The sequence below is a fragment of the Herpailurus yagouaroundi genome, unplaced genomic scaffold, assembly GCF_014898765.1.
Source record: "Herpailurus yagouaroundi ecotype Mexico unplaced genomic scaffold, PumYag 166, whole genome shotgun sequence".
Classification (NCBI taxonomy): domain Eukaryota; kingdom Metazoa; phylum Chordata; class Mammalia; order Carnivora; family Felidae; genus Herpailurus; species Herpailurus yagouaroundi.
Window position 1 is genome coordinate 26,358,308 of NW_024412407.1, and position 18,177 is coordinate 26,376,484.

Below are 18,177 nucleotides of genomic sequence, written 5' to 3' on the forward strand. Positions count from 1 at the left end.
AATAATCAAATTCATCAGATCATCGTAATATAGTTTTAAAAAATATGAAAAAAAATGATTCATTAAACAGAATAGGTGGCCCATAAACAGATCTTACTATAAAATAATGATAAGTAAGTGACAAAGATCAAAGATGGTATTACACAACAGAGCAGAGGAAAGAGATTAAATGGTGATTGTGTAACAAATAAAATATTAACTTAAGTTCTCATCCCATAGCATATGCCAAAATAAATTCTAGAACAGAATTAAAAAAAACAAACAAACACCTTTAAGGGGCGCCTGAGTGGCTTAGTTGGTTAAGCATCCGACTTCAGCTCAGGTCATGATCTTGTGGTCCGTGGGTTCAAGCCCTGTGTCGGGCTCTGTGCTGATAGCTCAGAGCCTGGATCCTGCTTCGGATTCTGTCTCCCTTTCTCTCGGCCCCTCCCTCACTCGCACTCTCTCTCTCTCCAAAAATAAATAAACATTAAAAAGTTGAAAAAAAAAACCTTTTAAACAGATATAAATAAAAAGTTAGTATTTATTAGCTAAAGCATTGGAATACAATGCAATAGTAAAGGCACCAAATTTGCTTAAGTAAACTTTCCCTTAGAAAAAAAAAAAGCATCATGAATGCAGAGACCCTGGAGGTCTGACTCATCACTAACCTCTGTGACCTCCAGGAGATCTAGCCAGTGTATGTGCTCTAATAAATCTTTATAGAATGTATAAAAACAACTGTTTTTATTTTTTGTAAAGGCAGCACCACAATCGTTTTCTTAAACAACAAATTGGGAAACATATTTGTCATGTAGATGTGAAGATTAATATACTCTTTTAAAAAGTTCATGCAAATAATAAAAAACTTTTTTAAGACCCATTAGATGGACAAGTATATGAACAAGCTATTCAACAACAGAGGGAATACAACAAAGATTAGCGAACATTTGAAAAAAAGTTAATATTAATAACAAAGAATTGCATGTTATCTGTCAAATTACAGGATTTTTTTTAGTTTATTTATTTTGAGAGAGAAAGAGAGAGAGCGAGCATTAAGCAAGAGGCAGAGAGAGGGAGAGACAGAATCCCAAGCAGGCTCCGTGCTGTCATCTCAGAGCCTGGTACTGGGCTTGATCCCACCAACCTTGAGATCATGACTTGAGCAGAGATCAAGAGTTAGACTCTCAATTGACTGAGCCCACCAGGCACCCCAAATTACAGGCTTTTTAAAAATAAGAATATTCAATGTTGGTTTCAGCATAAGTGTAATAGGTCATTTCATACAGTTTGGGGGTAGTTAACACAAACTTCTTAGAAAGGTAATTTCATATTCTATATCACAGCCCTAAAAATACTACTTTTGACCCTGCACTTACTTTTCCAAAAATGTACCTTAAAGAAATTATCTGTTGCAAAGAAAGAAGAAACTTTATTTTAAAAGCTCATCAAAATATAATATGGTAGTGGAAAATCGGCAACTGTATGTCCAATAATCCAGGAATATGGATTTTAAATTATGGTATAGCCAGACAAGGCATTATGCAGCCATTTAAATGATTTCTATAAAGATTTTAAAATTCTATCAGAAAATAATTGTTTTAAAAGGTACTGTGAGGAGACAAATTATTTTGTGATTGGAACAACATAAAATATGATAGAAAAAATAATAACGTTGGCATACATAGTAGCTTTTACTGAAAGGGCAGACACTCTCACCACTTTAAAGGGATTATCTCATGTACCCATTTACCCTTCAAGACTATGAAGCCATATATATTTTTCAGTTTTCCCCATTGAACCGGTGAGGAAACGGATACAAGGAAAGATTAAGTATTTTGCCCAAAGTGTTTGACCTGAGTCAGGTAGCAGGGTTTGATAGCAGCTTCGCCCTCAGGTCCGTGCTTTAACTCACCATTAAAATGTAACAAAATGTTATCCGTTTTATAGGTTTGGGGGCTCCTTGGGCTCCCTTATACTCTTCCATAATTTCCAGTTTCTACAATAAGCATGACTTTTAATCTTTAAAAATCGTCTTAATAATAGTAATATATCGATATCGATATAGATATAAAGTCTCAGAGTCAACCTGATTATCTGTAGTGACACTCAGAGTCAACATCTGGGGATTATTTGCACCCACTATTTCCAGGTGTCTCTCCCCAGCCGCCTGGGGAGCCCTAGGCCCCCCTTCCGGCTTGTTCACCGGGTCTCCCCGGGATCCACCCACAGTATCCGGATCCCCATTCTTAAAGCACGCTTTCTCTGTGCGCTTGCGCCGTGGCAGACCGCTCCGGGGTGCAGTTGGCAAACTTCCAGGGGCCGTAGGATCACGGTCTTCGGGACCCTTCCAGATGTCGCCCCGCGAGGCCCCGCAGACCTCTAGCGGCCGCGAGTACAAGCTTCAGTCGCTGGCGGAGGCCCGGCTCTCACGAGGGAACGCAGCGACCTTCCCGAGAGTGAGGCGCCCGCGGGAAATCCCCGGGGCTCGCAGGGCGGAGGTCAGTCTCTGTCCGCCAAGCGTGGAGGTGGGGTGGCCGCCCGGGCTAGGGCGCAGGTCCGAGGACCCGCTCCGGGTGCCCGCGCTCCTGGAGCGGTGCCCCTGGGCGGTCGCGCACGGAGCCTGGGGGGCACCAGCCCGCCTGCTTACCATCCTGTGTCATATTAGGACAATGGTTGAGAACAATGATGACTTCAAGCTGATCGAAGGCTGGCCCCGCAGAAAATCGCGTGTTAATTAAATAGGGTTGCCCGGGGACAAAATTAACAGCTTGCGCCCTGGGGGCAGTTATTTACTGTGGGGTGAGTGTATTTTAAACACGTTGTCTCCTTGAGAATTAATTCTCTCGCACGCAGGGAGCAAGAGTGGGGGAACTGTTTGTGCAGATGTGGAAGCCGAAGTCCTACTTTCGGGGAGCTAGGGTGACGGTCGCCCTTCGGAAAAGCGCCGCGGCCGGTCCGGAGGAGGAACCAAGTTTTCCCGGTCGCTGGGGCAAATATTAGATTTGAGCCCGCCTGGCTGCTGTGAGACCCTTGCACGCGCCCACACAGCCTGGCAGCGGGGTCTTCTGCCTTGAATGAGCCCCTCGTTTCCCAGGTTCGCTCGGGGGAAAAAAGGTGAACTCCCCAGATCCGCTTCCTTTTGTGGTTAATAAAAGGCATATAGAACCTGGAGGGAAATTACAAGTGCAAGTTGAGTACCTTGCATGTTTTGACGTTTGAAAACCTGACTCCAGAGAATCATTGACTCATACATTGCAAGTTTCCGTGCTTAATGAAGTTTGGGGCACACATATTACTTGTGTTTGTGAGATCGCCACATCGCGCACCCCAAGTTTGTCGCTCCCGTACGGAAAGCAGGGCCGAGCGGGGGTGGGGAGGGTCTCCAGTCCCAGGCGCGGCTGCACTCGGGGCTTCTGCCCAGTTTCCTGCCTCGGAGTTGTCGTGTCCGCCCCTGCTCAGAGCAGTTTGTGCAATTTAGAAACCCGATAGGAGGCAGCAGCTGATCTCCCACCACCCTAAAAATAATCCGCTCCGTCGCCCTGCGTGCTTCGCCTAGGGGAGGAAAACTGCCTTCGGAGTAAGTGCGTCTGTATTTTTTACATAAACATGATTTAAAAAATTTAAGAGTAACTGTAAACTGTCGATTTTGGCAATCAAAAGGCGCCCGCGCGCTCACATGGCGCTCTGACTTCAGGGTAGCTATTTCTAGGATTAAGGCACCCGGCCCCAGCCGAGGAAGAGAGGGCGTGGGGATCAGGTTTCCAGCTTTACTTACAAAACTTTGCCGACTCCTACTTAAAACCAGCCAGGAATAGTGCAGAGAGTTATTACTAATTTTTTTTTCTCTGAGACATTCTCCTATATTGTTCATGAAGTTGTTTTCTATCTGCTTAATTTTTGTTACTCTTTACTTTTTAGGAGTTCTGCGTCTGGGTTTGAAATTTACACTTAAAACAGTGTAGGAAGCCGGTGTTTTGAAGGTAGTGCAAGTGCACGAGTAGGGGTTTGAAGCAGCATCAAGCGACCGCCCAAGGTATTTACTTTTTCCTTTTTGTTAAGTTTGGAATTAAAAAATATATATATCCCACTGGCATGTGTGAATCTTATCTTCTGAGTACCATTTCCTTTAGTGTGCGATAGAACTCCAACGGGTGCATTGAGATCAGGCACTAAATCAGGAATCCCTGGTCATTTTTGCTAGTGATTTTCCTACTTGGATCTGTCATTTGTAGATAGATAGATAGACATCTTTTAGTCATATTTTGTGAACCACTGACTGAGAAATTTCAGAGGTTATTAGATTACATGCCCTACATTCTTTACAATGCCATGTTTCTCTCTCATAGTGTATAGTTAATCTGTGAATAACTAAAGAACGAGTTATGTTGTATATAAGAATTAAGTTTTTATATTGCTTTTAGCATGTTTTCTTCAGGTGTTTCCAGCATGTTTAAGTTCCCTGTGGCTGTTGCTCCGTTAAAACTGACACTTTCTTCTGGGTGAACAGGAAAGAGTGTTAGTTTTTACTTACTTTACTTTATAGTCATCAACTAAATCCCAATTTTGTAACTCCTGAGGGTGTGGAACTTCATATAATGCATTTCAAAGAATACTGAGGGTAGGATTCTTGCGATGAAATCGTAAGTTTGGTCCTCAAGGAGTATTTTCTTTCTGTGTTTTCTGTTTTGCAGACCATCCCTGTAATCAGAGTTTCACTTTTGACATTTGTCTTTAAGATTCATTCAGTCAAGTTCTTCGACCCTGTCTGCTGTCATACATCTTTCAGTAGATGTGTGCTCGTGGGGAGAAAAGTGTCATGTCTTCCCATCTGGCCTCTTTTTCCTCTCCCTCCTCCTGGATGCTTGGGCCTCTGTCCGTGCTTAGTTGAACTAGACAGCTCCAGAAAGGGCAGGACTCAGGGGGGTCACGTGACAGAGTTTAGCCAGCAAGAGCAGCAGCACGTTACACTGTTCCCAAAGCGTCCCTGACTTAATCAGGGTTCTGGGAGGGAAAACCCTGAATGACAATAAGAGATTTAAAAATTAATTAAAAGTCCTGATTGAATAAAATGCCTTTGGTAAACACAGTAATTATCAACATATCTACAAGTTTACTCCTTTCCTCTTTTTGCCCATGTTGAGTTGTAATAATATGGGCTGACTGTTAGGATGTGCCACATGTGCACTGTATGTTGGAGAAAGAAGCTAAGGGTCAAAGGGAAATGGATGGAGGAGGAAAAGACAGAAACAAAAACAAAAGGAGAGATGTGGTGAGAGGTAGAGAACAGGTTGGGAGCCCCAGGGAATGTGAGGTTAGAGATTATGGTAGAAGGAAGAAATCATTCTAAAGCTTTCACTTTATTAATCTGAGGTGTATGCTTTAGTATGATCATATCATTGTATAGCTCCCTGTCTGGTAGATCATAACCTTTACATTATACCAAGAACTATTGGGATTAGTGTAGTCTGATTTATACAGTCTAAGACCACAGGTACTGTTTCTGTCATATGCACTCTTGGTTTCCCAGTGCCTAGCACATGTTTAGCATCAGTAAGTATTTTTATAGTTAATTAATGGCCCAGAATTTCAGACATCAGGTACACGACTGGAAACGTTCTTTGACTTTTTCAACTTGCAGTAGTGCTCTGATAGTTTCATTCCACCGTTACACATTTATCCAGAGGTTACTTGATTGGTAGGTTTGAGGATTGATTAAACATAGCAGGCAGACTTACTATAGCCAATGAAATATATGTTTTGCAAATTCAAATTATACTTTAGTGTCTGGTGCAATGATAATGATTAAATGTCAAGATTTATAAATGTGACCAATTGGAATAGCATAATTTTGAATAAAATTATAAAATTAGCAAAAGTAAAAATTATTTCCCTTTCGTTCTAGGAAACAGTTTATACATGTCTTTCAGTAAGAGTGAGATCAAGTTTCTTTTTATTATTTCTACTTAATAAAAGAAATAGTCTTAGAAGTTCCATTAGTAGCTATTATTTTTTAGGTGTTTGTTTTTTCTAGGTTTACAGACATACATCACTGTATAAGTTTAAGGTGTACAGCATGATGTTTAATTCAGATGTATTGAGACATGATTACCACAGTAGATGTAGTTAAAATCCATCACCTCATATAGCTACAAATTCCATTTTACTGTTATTTAAAAAACCTCACACTGCTTTTAATTATTCTATGAGGCTTAGAGCCTTAATAGTTGCTAAGAATTTGCCAAGTATATACCCTCATCTTGAGTTGTTTTTAATATAATTTTTTCAATGAGAAAAGGTCTCAACTAGAGATCATATCAATGATGTTCAATGAAAGGGCTTAACAGAAACAATATGTGAGAGGAATTCCATATAAGTATCTACAGACTGTAAGCACAGGCATTTTAGTTAGTTCTAGTAATATAAAGCTTATAAAACTTGTGCTTGAAATTTGGTTTCTCCAACAGATTACCTACTGTTGCCAGTATTTTCTGTGTAACACTCTTTATTTTTTTCCTAGGAAAAAATATTGTTTGTGACCATTGCTAAATCATTTCTCAATGAATGGGAAGAGAGAAAAGGTACTTATAAACTCATTTAAACTTTCGCCAACCTTTGATAATCTAACTCAGAATCCAGTGTGACATATATGTGTAGATTCTTTCCAAAGTCCAGTGAGGTTAAAATCTTAAACTCTACTCTTTTAATGACAGTAGAGAAGATGTTTAAAAAAATAGGTTGGAGGCTGCATGATGCAGTGGGAGAAAAATAGTTTAAGTCAGACACATGGATATGGATCACCACTTCTCTACTGGTTGGCAAGTTACTGAACCTCACGATGCCCTTATGTAAAATACAAATAATTAACATCGCACGGTTGTTATAAGGATAGTGTATGCAAAGTGCCCAGAATTTGGCAGAGACTGAGTAAATAGGAGGCATTATAAAAGATTTTTTCAGAAGGCTAAAACTTTCCAGAATTTCATAGTAGTATTTTGATGAAGCAAACCCTTGCTCCTATACCATCTGTTTCAGCACAGCAATGAGAGGAATTAATTTAAAATTTGAGTCAGAGGGCACCTAGGTGGCTCAGTCAGTTAAGCGTACGACTTTGGCTCAGGGCATGATCTTGGAGGTTCCTGAGTTCTAGCCCCACATCAAGCTCTGCACTGCTTGGGATTCTCTGTCTCTCCCTCTCTCTCTGCCCCTCCCCCACTGGCTCGCAAGTGTACCCTCTCTCTCTCTCTCTCTCTCTCTCTCTCTCTATCTCTCAAAATAAATAAACTTAATTTTTTTTTTAAATGTGAGTCAGAGTATGTCAGTCCTCTGATCAAAACCCCCCAGTGGCTCCATTTCACTGAGTAGAAGCCAAAGTCTCAACAATAGCTAGAAAAACCTCTGGTTTATCTTGTTTCCTTTCTAAATCTGTCTACTTCTACTCTAATGTAATATTGATTTCTAATTAAAAGACATGTTTTTTTGTTTTAAAACTTGAATAGGGTGCATTTCATGTAAGAATATTCTCTGACTGTGGGACCTGAGTAATTTCACTAAATTATCACTTGAGTTATATTTAATTTGTCTGAAGCACTTGGTTTTAATATCCTTCAGAGAAAGGCTGATTGCTGTTTGCAGCCACATTGGTCTCTGTGTATTCGTATTTCTTGCAGTGAAAAGTGACGGTAAATTTTACCAAACTTAAGTTGTTTGCTAATGCATTTTCAATGAGAGAAGATGAAAAAGGATTTGATATTACACTATTTTGTAATATCGGTGAATAGTTTCATTTTTTCTTTCTTTTTCTTGAGATATGACCATTTTTGTTCTTTGAAATCATTTTAGTCAAACACGCGCTTCTTTAAGGTACCATCATTGGTAGATATTAATAATGACATATCTCCCAAGTTAAAATAAAATATCTTTCTCTGAAAAAAAAAAAAAAAGATTGAAAGAGAATGATTTATAGAATGCACAGGCCTTTCTAAGAAACTCTCAAATGATTTTGGCATACAGTTTCCTATTTCCACAACTGCAAAAATAAAGGGGGTTAATTTTATAATAAAACCTCTTCCTTAGGGCTATGATTTTATAAAAGGGAATTTAATAATAAGAGGCTCTTTCTCTTTTCTCTTCCTTTTAGAGTAAACCATATAAGAAGAAATGAGCCTTTCATTCTGTGGTAACAACATTTCTTCATATAATATCTGTCATGGTGTATTACAAAATCCCTGCTTTGTGGATGCCCTCAACCTGGTCCCTCATGTCTTCCTGTTGTTTATCACTTTTCCAATATTGTTTATTGGTAAGTAATCTACTGTCCTATATTTCATCACCTAATATATATTTTAAAAGGCTCATTAGTGGCTGAGATTTGGTATAATGTTTATTTAATTTTTCCGACATGAAAACTTATGCGTAAACAAACAAGTATCTTGTGCTTCCCACTTATTTATATTTGTGGCATAGGATATTCTGTAGATAAAATAGAAGTCAGATGCCTTCTTAGAAATGGACTTGAAGTAGTAGCAGCAGTTTTTTTAAGAAGGGGGAAAGAGAATTATATGCGATAGATCTAAATCCTTTGTTGAGCACTTGTTTTGTGCTGGTTGAAGAGAATGGAAAATGGGTAAAATGCTTATGAGTGGGCCAGCACTATTCAGAAGTGGCCTGGAATAGTACTTGACCTGGAATATTCACTGGGTTTGTCCAGTGAAACAGATGCATCAAAGTCAAGAGAAAAATGACTATCCCACATTGTAAGCTCATGTGCAGATATAGAAACACATTTTCGTGGGCATTAACTTGCTAGAACAACTAATTCTTGGGACTAGTGGGAAAGATTGCAGGGGAAGTGACATGTTTGGGGACCTGAGGACACAGAACTTGCAAATTTGAGTAGGAGTGATAAGGGTGCATTCCAGGTAGAAAGAATATTTATGTGAACTATTTGGAAAGGAGTTAAAAATACAGTTTTCCCTACTATTTTTCAGCTTACATATAACAAAAACCCAGTTATTTAGAGCAATTATATATAATTTGCATCACTTCCCCAAAACAACCAAAATAGACCTTTAACTTAAATTTTTTAAAATACATTTCATGTACAAAAATGACAAAGACTACGGGGCGCCTGGGTGGCGCAGTCGGTTAAGCGTCCGACTTCAGCCAGGTCACGATCTCGCGGTCCGTGAGTTCGAGCCCCGCGTCAGGCTCTGGGCTGATGGCTCGGAGCCTGGAGCCTGTTTCCGATTCTGTGTCTCCCTCTCTCTCTGCCCCTCCCCCGTTCATGCTCTGTCTCTCTCTGTCCCAAAAATAAATAAAAAACGTTGAAAAAAAATTCAAAAATGACAAAGACTAATATAATAAACATCTATTGAGTCTATCATCACTCATCTTAAGGAATCTAATGGTGAGAATATAAGTGAATCCCTCTGTGTACTATTTCCTGAGCCTGTTACTCTTCCCACATCCTATGTTCCTATCCCTTCAAGAGGTAGCCACTATCTGATTTTAGTGTTTGATACTCCCATGCACAATGTTGCTTATAAAAATAAATGAAAAAGCTACCAGACTGATTTTCTTAAGAAAATTAGCATAGGTTAACAATCTGCTTTAAAAGGAGGTTTAAAAATGATTTGTATGATTTTATTTCTTAATTTAACAAATGTTAATTGAGAGACTACTATATACCTGGCATTGTCACAGTGATCAAAGAATTTCTGTTATATATCTTATCATGCAGAGGCCAGTGCAACTCTTGATATAGACACTAAATATTTGGACTATGATGGCCATATATAAAAACACGAATTGTTGTTTACATGGTGTTGCTGGTAGGACAATGCCCTTTGGCCAAAAGTAGCCTATATATTTTTTTATTGCAATACAACAGTTAATTATTCATTTTTGACATTCATCCAACTTCTTCAGGGCAATTACTGTGACAGTCTTGTCTGTTTGCATCTCGAGCCTCAAACACAGGCTGGCGAAAGAGTATTTGACTCAAGTAGAATCAGAGTGAGCATTGTCAAAGAGGTGGGGAAAAATACAGACTGTTCATCTATAATATTGGCTCCTTGAGCTAGTGAGAGATCATAAATAAATCCTAAAGAAGTATCAGGTATAAGGAAAGCTTGCCTGCAAGAGTTTACAGCATAAATTCCAGTTCAGTATTTTAAATGTAACTAATATTTCAATAATGAAGTTCATTTGGGAACAACTAAGACATGAATAAATTTGCTTTTCAAAGAATGCTTCAGGGGTCCCATTTGTTTTTGCAGAAATTGCTTCCTGCAATATTTTGAGTGCAAACCCCGATTCATTCTTGAAGTATGTGAGGCTTCTCCACAGACAAAAAAAATTTCTTTGAGAAAAACTACTACCTCTGATGAATAGTGCTGGCCCACTCATAGGTTATAATTTTTCTCACATGATATGCATATGATTGAGTTGACTCAAGTAATGAGTTCTACATTTCATTACCAAATATGGCATTTTTCATTAGTCCCCCTGCAGATCCCATGTTTTGAAAGAGTTTAGACACCAAATTGCTTTTATTAACATCATCATTTACTCAGTTTCCTTTTGAATGAATCAGGGACCTGTCAGTAAGAGCTCTGATTAGCATGAGTTAACCATGTTATCACCCAGAGTTAGTGTTATTCTTGAGCAGTGCAGCAAATGTCAATGTGTTAACCGAGGCAGTCTCATAACAATTGAAATTGTTAGTTTTTTTAACATAATGAAAATAGACCAGGATTTTCATTGCTACCCTAGAAAGCACATCTCGTTCCTGTTTGAGGAACCACCCATCCCCCAAATGATATCACAATGTGAATTATTCCCATGATTATAATTAATACTTTCATCTTTCTGTTTCTTCTCTTTTTTTCCAGGGTGGGGAAGTCAAAGTTCGAAAGTACAAATTCATCACAACACATGGCTTCATTTTCCTGGACATAACCTGAGATGGATTCTTACATTTGCTCTTCTCTTTGTGCATGTTTGTGAAATAGCAGAAGGCATTGTTTCTGATTCGTAAGTGATTCAACACAGTTACTATCATTACACTATACTAGTGAGTATGTTGATATGGATGGGAGTTAAGAGAACACCAGGTCAGGCTTAACTTTTTTAGTTATGACTTATTAAGAACAACAGCTGTCACTCATTTCATAGTAGTCCTGTTTATTTATGGTTTCATTTACCCATGATCAACCGAAGTCTGGAAGCAGATGATCCTCCTTCTGATGTACTGGCACAAGGTCAATAAGGTCAGTAGTAACCTAACATTACATCACAGTGTCTATGTCTTTCACCTCATCATGTAGGCATTTTATCATCTCACATCATCGCAAGAAGAAAGGTGAATACAGTACAATAAATTATTTTGACAGAGAGGGAGAGAAATCACATTCACATAACTTTTATTGCAGTATATTATTATAATTATTCTATTTTATTATTATTAGTTGTTAATCTTTTATTGTGCCTAATCCATGTATTAAACTTTATCATAGGTATGTATGTATAAGAAAAAACATAGTATATATAGGATTCTGTACTATCTGTGAGTTCAGGCATCCACTGAGATCTTGGAACATATTCCCCACAGATAAGGGGGCACTGCTGCCTTTGATAATTATGTGCTTTGTCTGTGTTTTTATGTTAATACATAATTTCTCTGATAACAAAAATTCAGATCACTGTGGCTTGCGCTTATTCATGTGTTTTCTATTTCTTTGTTCCTTCACTTATGTAGCCCTTGCAGAAAGTTCTCTCCTTTTAAACAGTTTGATGTTTATATTACCAACATAGATATACATGGAAAGATTGTCTATATTGACATATAGCTCTAAGAGTTATATATTTACATATAAATATATAACCAGTTCTCAAGTGTTTCAGTTTATTTTATAATCAAGCAAAGGTAGATGAGGCAGGCATTAAAGATGTCTGAGAACCAGTGAGAATATAGCCACAAATTGAGGCAAAACACAAAACTGTCTTAAAATCAGGATTTCTCATAAAGCTCATGTTTTTGAAGGAATTTTGCCATTTATTTTTTTATTTTTTTAAATGTTTATTTATTTTTGAGAGAGAGAGAGAGACAGAGCCTAGGAGGGGGAGGGGCAGAGAGAGAGGGAGACACAATCCAGAGCAAACTCCAGGCTCTGAGCTGTCAGTACAGAGCCTGACGTGGAGCTGGAACCCATGAACCACAAGATCATGACCTGAGCCAAAGTGTGCAAATTAACCAACTGAGCCACCTAGGTGCCCTGGAATTTTGTCATTTATAAGAATGAAAAAAAGTTTGCATTTGGCAGTTAGAATATAGTGAATTCTACTTATAAATTTAAACATAATGTGGGGAGGATATTTTTATCACATACTAACAAAAAATAGGAAATAATTTTGATAGGCAGTATCAAATAGAATTTTGAAATTATGTTAAATGGTACAACGTTTTTTTTAGAGAGAGAGAGAAAGAGAGCACAGGTAAGCAAGTTAGTGTATGGGGAAGGGGCAGAGGGAGACAGAGAATGTTAAGCAGGCTCCACACCCAGAGCAAAGCCTGAGGCAAGGCTTTGGGCTCTAATTCATGACAGTGAGATCATGACCAGAGCAGAAATCAGCAGTCTGTGCTTAACTGACTGAGCCACCCAGGCGCCCCTAAATGGTACACCTTTAATTAAAGAATTGATATGAAAGTGTTTTTTGTTTTTTTTTTTTTTAAAGAAAGCCCTGAAATCATTTTCCTTTTATCTAATCAGGACCTTCCCTGACATCTGTTTATGTTTTTCTGTTGCAATTAATGAGGGATGAAACTTCTAAACTTTCGTCACAGAGCCAACTATTTTGTAATGTTTTATGACAGTTCTTTTCATAGATATGCACATCTTAGTTTCTGATAAAAAGAAAAATCAGGGACTCTGAAGATATCGCATGCCTCCAAGCATTTAGAAGCTTAATTGGCAGGGTGCCTGGGTTGCTCAGTTGGTTACATGTCTCTTGATTTCAGCTCAGGTCCTGATCTCATGGTTCGTGGGATCAAGCCCTGCATCAGATTCTCTCTCTCTTTTTCCTTCTCTTTCTGCCCCCCTCAATAAATAAATAAACAAACAAATAAATAAATATTTTTTAAAAAGAAGCTTAGTTGACTATTATTACTGTTTAAAACCCTTCAGTGTATTTGTATTATATTGTATTAACATAGCCAATTCTAGTCTTCATTTTTTATTCCCTTAACATACAAGCTAACTTTCTATGTGTGTGTATAAAGTGAAAGATAGATTAGTCCAATATTTCCTAAAAACTTGACACCATGTAGGCAAGGATGCCTCCTTCTTTCCAGCCTCATGATTGGTAGGTAGATTCAGTCAGAGACTTAGAACAGAGGCTGAGCTAACAATGATGAAGATGTATGCTAATGGAAGAAACTTGTTTTATTGACGTGGTGATATTAGAGGCCCGTCCTGAAACCAAGCAGAAATACACTCTTGATTTTGTGTTACCTCCTCCCATTCTTTAGCTGCAGACTGCTTTCCCTTACCATTTTCATCCAAGCTTCTCAAAAAGTCATTTTCCAATGATTCCTGACCTCCAAAATTTAGTTTCTTTTCTTGTCTGCCTTGTCCTATTCTGGAAACTGCTTCCACAAGAATCCTAGTGAACATTAATGACACCTTGATGTACACCTTTTCTTCCTTATCATACTTACTACGTTTGACACCGCTGATCCTTCATTCCTTCTTATTTAAGAAAATATTTGTGAACAGTTCTTTTCTTAAAATATAACAAATGCTCATTATAATTAGTGAAACAATGCAAAGACTTTCCAAATTGTATTTTTGGTTTTCTTTTTTAGTAATACAAATATTGAAGTTATTCATTTTTTCTTTTGAAACAAACATCCTTATCTGTTTTGCATGGATTTTTATAAGAAATGTCATTTTTTATGTTTCTATCTAAATAGCTTGTAGTTCTGGTTTATTTACTCTCCTTGGTCTAGGAATCATTTTTGGTTTGCTTTTTAGTCTAATATGGTTGATAAATTATTAAAGCATGTAATTTGTTAGATACATTTTGGGACTTATTAACATTTTCATTATAGTTAAATATTTGATTATTTCATATGTTTTTAATGAGAATTAGAAAATAATTTTCTATTTTCCTTGTTGGAGATAAAATTTTATTGAGTTTACTGATTAGATTACTCAAGTCCTGTGTGGTGATTATTTTTGTATTATTTAATTCTTCAAATTCTAAAAGTGTGTATTAAAATATTCACTATTGTTTTCATTTAAGCTTTTATTTTTTTCATATTTTTTTAAAAATCACTTTTTCTCCTCCATGATGAGGACAAAATCAATGCATTTTGATTTTCTTCCTTACTTTCTGAGTAAAGATTTTCTGCTATAATGTGATATATGTGCATCTACCAGAACCTTGAAGTCTGTGAGTCATACTCTAAAAATAACAGAGTGTAAGGAAAGAATAGGGTTGGGACACTACTCGAAACTTATACAAGTTTGTAAGTAAACAACTAACAATATAATAGCAATCCTAATACAGATACTAGCATGCTTAAAACACACATCAAATCCCTAATAAAGAAATGCCACAATATAAATATAAAACCTTACTGTGGCTGTTGCTGTCTTTATTCATCCTTTACCATTGCCTTCCTTAATGATGTTTTGTCATTCTTTTTCCTCTTGAATTGACTACATAATTTATTTATTACAATGTTTTCATATTGAATATGTTTAAGGTTATAAACTTCCTTCTGAATATGGTTTTGACAACATTATTTACAGGCCTTGATATGTAGTATGCGCATTTTTAAATTTCCTAAATATTATGTAAGTGATTTTTTAATTCTTTCTTTGATTCAGTAGTAAAAGAATGCTGGAAGCATTTCTTAATTTCTAGAGTGATTAAATATTTATTTCCTACTTTTTGACTGTTTTGAAGTATTTCTGGGGATGGTAGGTGGTTTTTAAACCAGCTTTTACGCTATCATGGTACTTTAAAATTGTCTATATTAATGATTCCAGGAATATCAGTGGTCATGTTCCAAATCTCTGCATACACTTGGCTTATTAGACAACTCCTTTTGCATGTTTATTAGACACCTTCACAGCCCGCGTGGCCTTGCTAGAACTTATTGGCTTCCTTTCTCCAATCTGCTCATCCTCTTGAAGTCTTATTTAGTTACCCACCCCCCCATCCAGGCTCCTTGGTAATTATTCTCTACGTCTCCATCACCCTCACCCTCATACCCTAACACTATTAAAGTCCTGTCCATTTTAACAATGAATATTTTCCATATGTTGTATTTCTTTCATGTTTTTGCTGCTGAAACTTAATTCAGGCTTCTGTCATCTCTTGCCTGGTCTATACCCACAGTTTGCTAACTGCTTTTCTTCCTTGTATGTCTCTCCCCTCTCCTCAGATGCACACACTACCTACCTACTGCATCATCCACATTATTACAAGATTGATTTGTCTAAAACCCCCTAAAATCTGACCATGCCACTTACCTGTTAAATTATTTAGATTTTCCAAAAGATTAGATTCCGGCTCCTTACCATGGCATACAGAGCCTTTCACCACATATCCTGTTTCAAACTCTCTGAGAATATTAAACTACTTGGAATTTTGAACATGTTACACAGTTTCCTCCTTCTATGTATTTACATATTCTGTTCTCTCTTTTTAAAATGCTCTTCTTCCACATTCCTGATTAGTGGATTCCTTTTCATATTTCCATTTCCACTGTCAACTGTACTTCTTCTGAAGCGACTTTCCCAAATGCTCCTTTTTCCCCCACTCTCAAACTAATCACTCCCTATACCGTTTATGTCTGAATGTATTTAAGTAATTTGAGAACAGTTACATGTTTTACCAGCTTACATTATTAATGTAAATGGAGTTGAGGGCTGTCCACCACGTAAATCCGGTTCTGTCATATTTCTAATCCGAGTGAAGCTCTCTACTACCCTCAGAATGAAATCTGGTCTCTTTTCAATCATATTGAGTTGCTTGTGTTAGACATGTCTGGATCCTCTGCCTGGAACAGTCTTCTCTTCCTTCTCTGAACAGCAGTTCCTCATTCTTACGGCCTCAGTTCAGAAGTAGGTTCCTTCACACAGCTTTCTCTTCCTTAGACACGAACCCTGCATGCACTTGTAGTCCCTTCACCTGGGCGATAATTTCCTACTTACTCTTGGTATCACCAACAGACTCTGGGCTTTATGACTATGGACACTGTATCTTGTCACATTCACTATTGCATCTCAACAACTAATCATGCCTGGACACAGCACACACATTTGTGTTGAACGAATTAATAGAAATGGAGAAATCACTAACAGCCATATAGTTTAGGAAAGCCATCAAAAGAATAAGTGTACTTCTCACATACATTAGAGTTCACATTCATCCAGTAGTTTTTACTTGCTTTAGGTGTTAAATTATTTCAGCAGTTCTGCCCTTCAGAATAGGAGTAGTTACATACTTACTTTTGTTGTGAGTATTTAAGGTCTTGTTGAGCTGTGGTACCTGCTCCTCTGTGTTGGGATAAACCCTTTGAGCAGAATTATGTCTCCCAATGGAGTCTACCTTTGCATGTTCTCGTAGCCACTGCTACTGCATTCTGTATATTAAATATCTTGTTATTAAGAGAAAGTTTTAGAGAAAAATGGAAACAAAATGAGAATCTGGAACCATCAGCTCTAGACACTGATACTGTACCGCTCTCCGTAGACGGCGGGAATCACGGCATCTCCACCTCTTCATGCCAGCTGTGATGGGATTTGTCGCCACTACAACATCAATAGTATATTATCATAATATTGAAACATCAAATTTTCCTAAATTGCTTTTAGGTAAGTATGATCAAGTGTCCCCCTCAACCCCAGAACTATTTTTTTCCTCCTAGTACACTCTGTCTGTGGGGGGTTGGGACTGGGAAGCATGGGAAAAACACTGTAGTTTATTCTTCTCTAGTCTCCTGGTGAATGGGGAGATGAAGATACACTGAGTGCTCTAGGCTGTGAAAACTCTCGACCCCCAGGACATCCGTTCACAGATGCCTCTTGTGATGTGTTAGTGTGAGGCAGGAGCAAAGTGGACGGGTGTGCTAGCCTTCTGGCTAGTAGAGGCTGTACTCTAAGAATCTGAACCCGTGCACCATCCTGCCCCAGCAGCAAGTTGGTGTGTCTGGTTGTGTGTTTCTGCCCCTGGCTTGGAGTCCTGAGGCATTTTCGGAAGGTCTCAGCCTTCACTGAGGCGGGGGCAATGTCACACTCTTCATAGCATTGCTGCCGAGGTATCAGGGGACTTCGTGCAGCAGAGTATGCTTCACAGCATGCTGAAAACTGTACTGTCCCCAAAGCATGGCCCCTCAGATCTGCTTCATGCCTAACCTTTTCTTTTTTAGCCTCTCTTGCTTCCTTGTCCTATGGAAATAAGAGCCTCTCTAAGGTGTTCTAATTTTATTTTTGCCTCACATTGAAATAATGTCACTTATCCAATTAGTGGTATTTAATACTTTGACCAATCCTTGCATTCCTCGGTGTACATTTTCTTTTTTTTTATTTATTTTTTATGTTTTATTTTTTATATTTGAGAGAGAGAGAATGAGTGAGTAAGGAAGGGGCAGAGTCACGGAGACAGAATCTGAAGTAGGCTCCAGGCTCCTAGCTTGTCAGCACTGAGCCCGATGTGGGGGTCGAACCCACGAGCAGTGAGATCATGATCTGAGAGGAAGTTGGACACTTAACCAACTGAGCCACCCAGAAGCTGAGGGTACATTTGCATAAAGAGAGCTAAGATGAAGGTGTAGAACATGGATCATGGTTCGGCTTCAAGGACCCGTGAATATCCTAAAACAGCAGGCAGACCTATCTGTGTGTGAATGAATGCTTACAATTTTATCAGTTTCAGAGAGTTCACCTGATTGCTCAATGATGAATATAGAAATTTGTGAAAATAATAATTAAACCGCACAAATATTTTATTTGCCTGTCCAGAGGACATTAAAAATTTTAATGTATTAGTGGGAAATACTGATTATTTAATTGTGTTGCACCACATCAGATGATTGGGCAAAGGCAGTCTAACACAAATAAGTAGACCGGGTTAAATATTAATTTAAAAGGCTTGTCAAAGTCTGAATTATCTTAATAGAAG

The 18,177-nt window shown here is 38.1% G+C and overlaps 1 protein-coding gene across 7 annotated transcripts in view; it reads left to right on the plus strand.

Annotated features, from left to right (window-relative positions):
* The first annotated feature begins 2,361 nt into the window (after positions 1-2,361).
* ABCC9 (ATP binding cassette subfamily C member 9) overlaps positions 2,362-18,177 on the plus strand; it is a 130,180-nt gene continuing 114,364 nt past the window's right edge. For 2 of the 7 annotated variants that reach the window (XM_040488692.1, XM_040488694.1), the window contains exons 1-6: positions 3,335-3,559; positions 3,901-4,015; positions 6,500-6,560; positions 8,120-8,281; positions 10,875-11,016; positions 16,750-16,871. In XM_040488692.1, the coding sequence (XP_040344626.1) occupies positions 8,140-8,281; positions 10,875-11,016; positions 16,750-16,871 (406 nt within the window). In that variant the 5' untranslated portion in view covers positions 3,335-3,559; positions 3,901-4,015; positions 6,500-6,560; positions 8,120-8,139. Of the gene's footprint in view, positions 2,481-2,647; positions 2,782-2,835; positions 3,097-3,334; positions 3,564-3,900; positions 4,016-6,499; positions 6,561-8,119; positions 8,282-10,874; positions 11,017-16,749; positions 16,872-18,177 lie in introns of those variants that run through there. The other 5 variants (XM_040488688.1, XM_040488693.1, XM_040488690.1 and 2 more) reach the window with 4 other exon arrangements.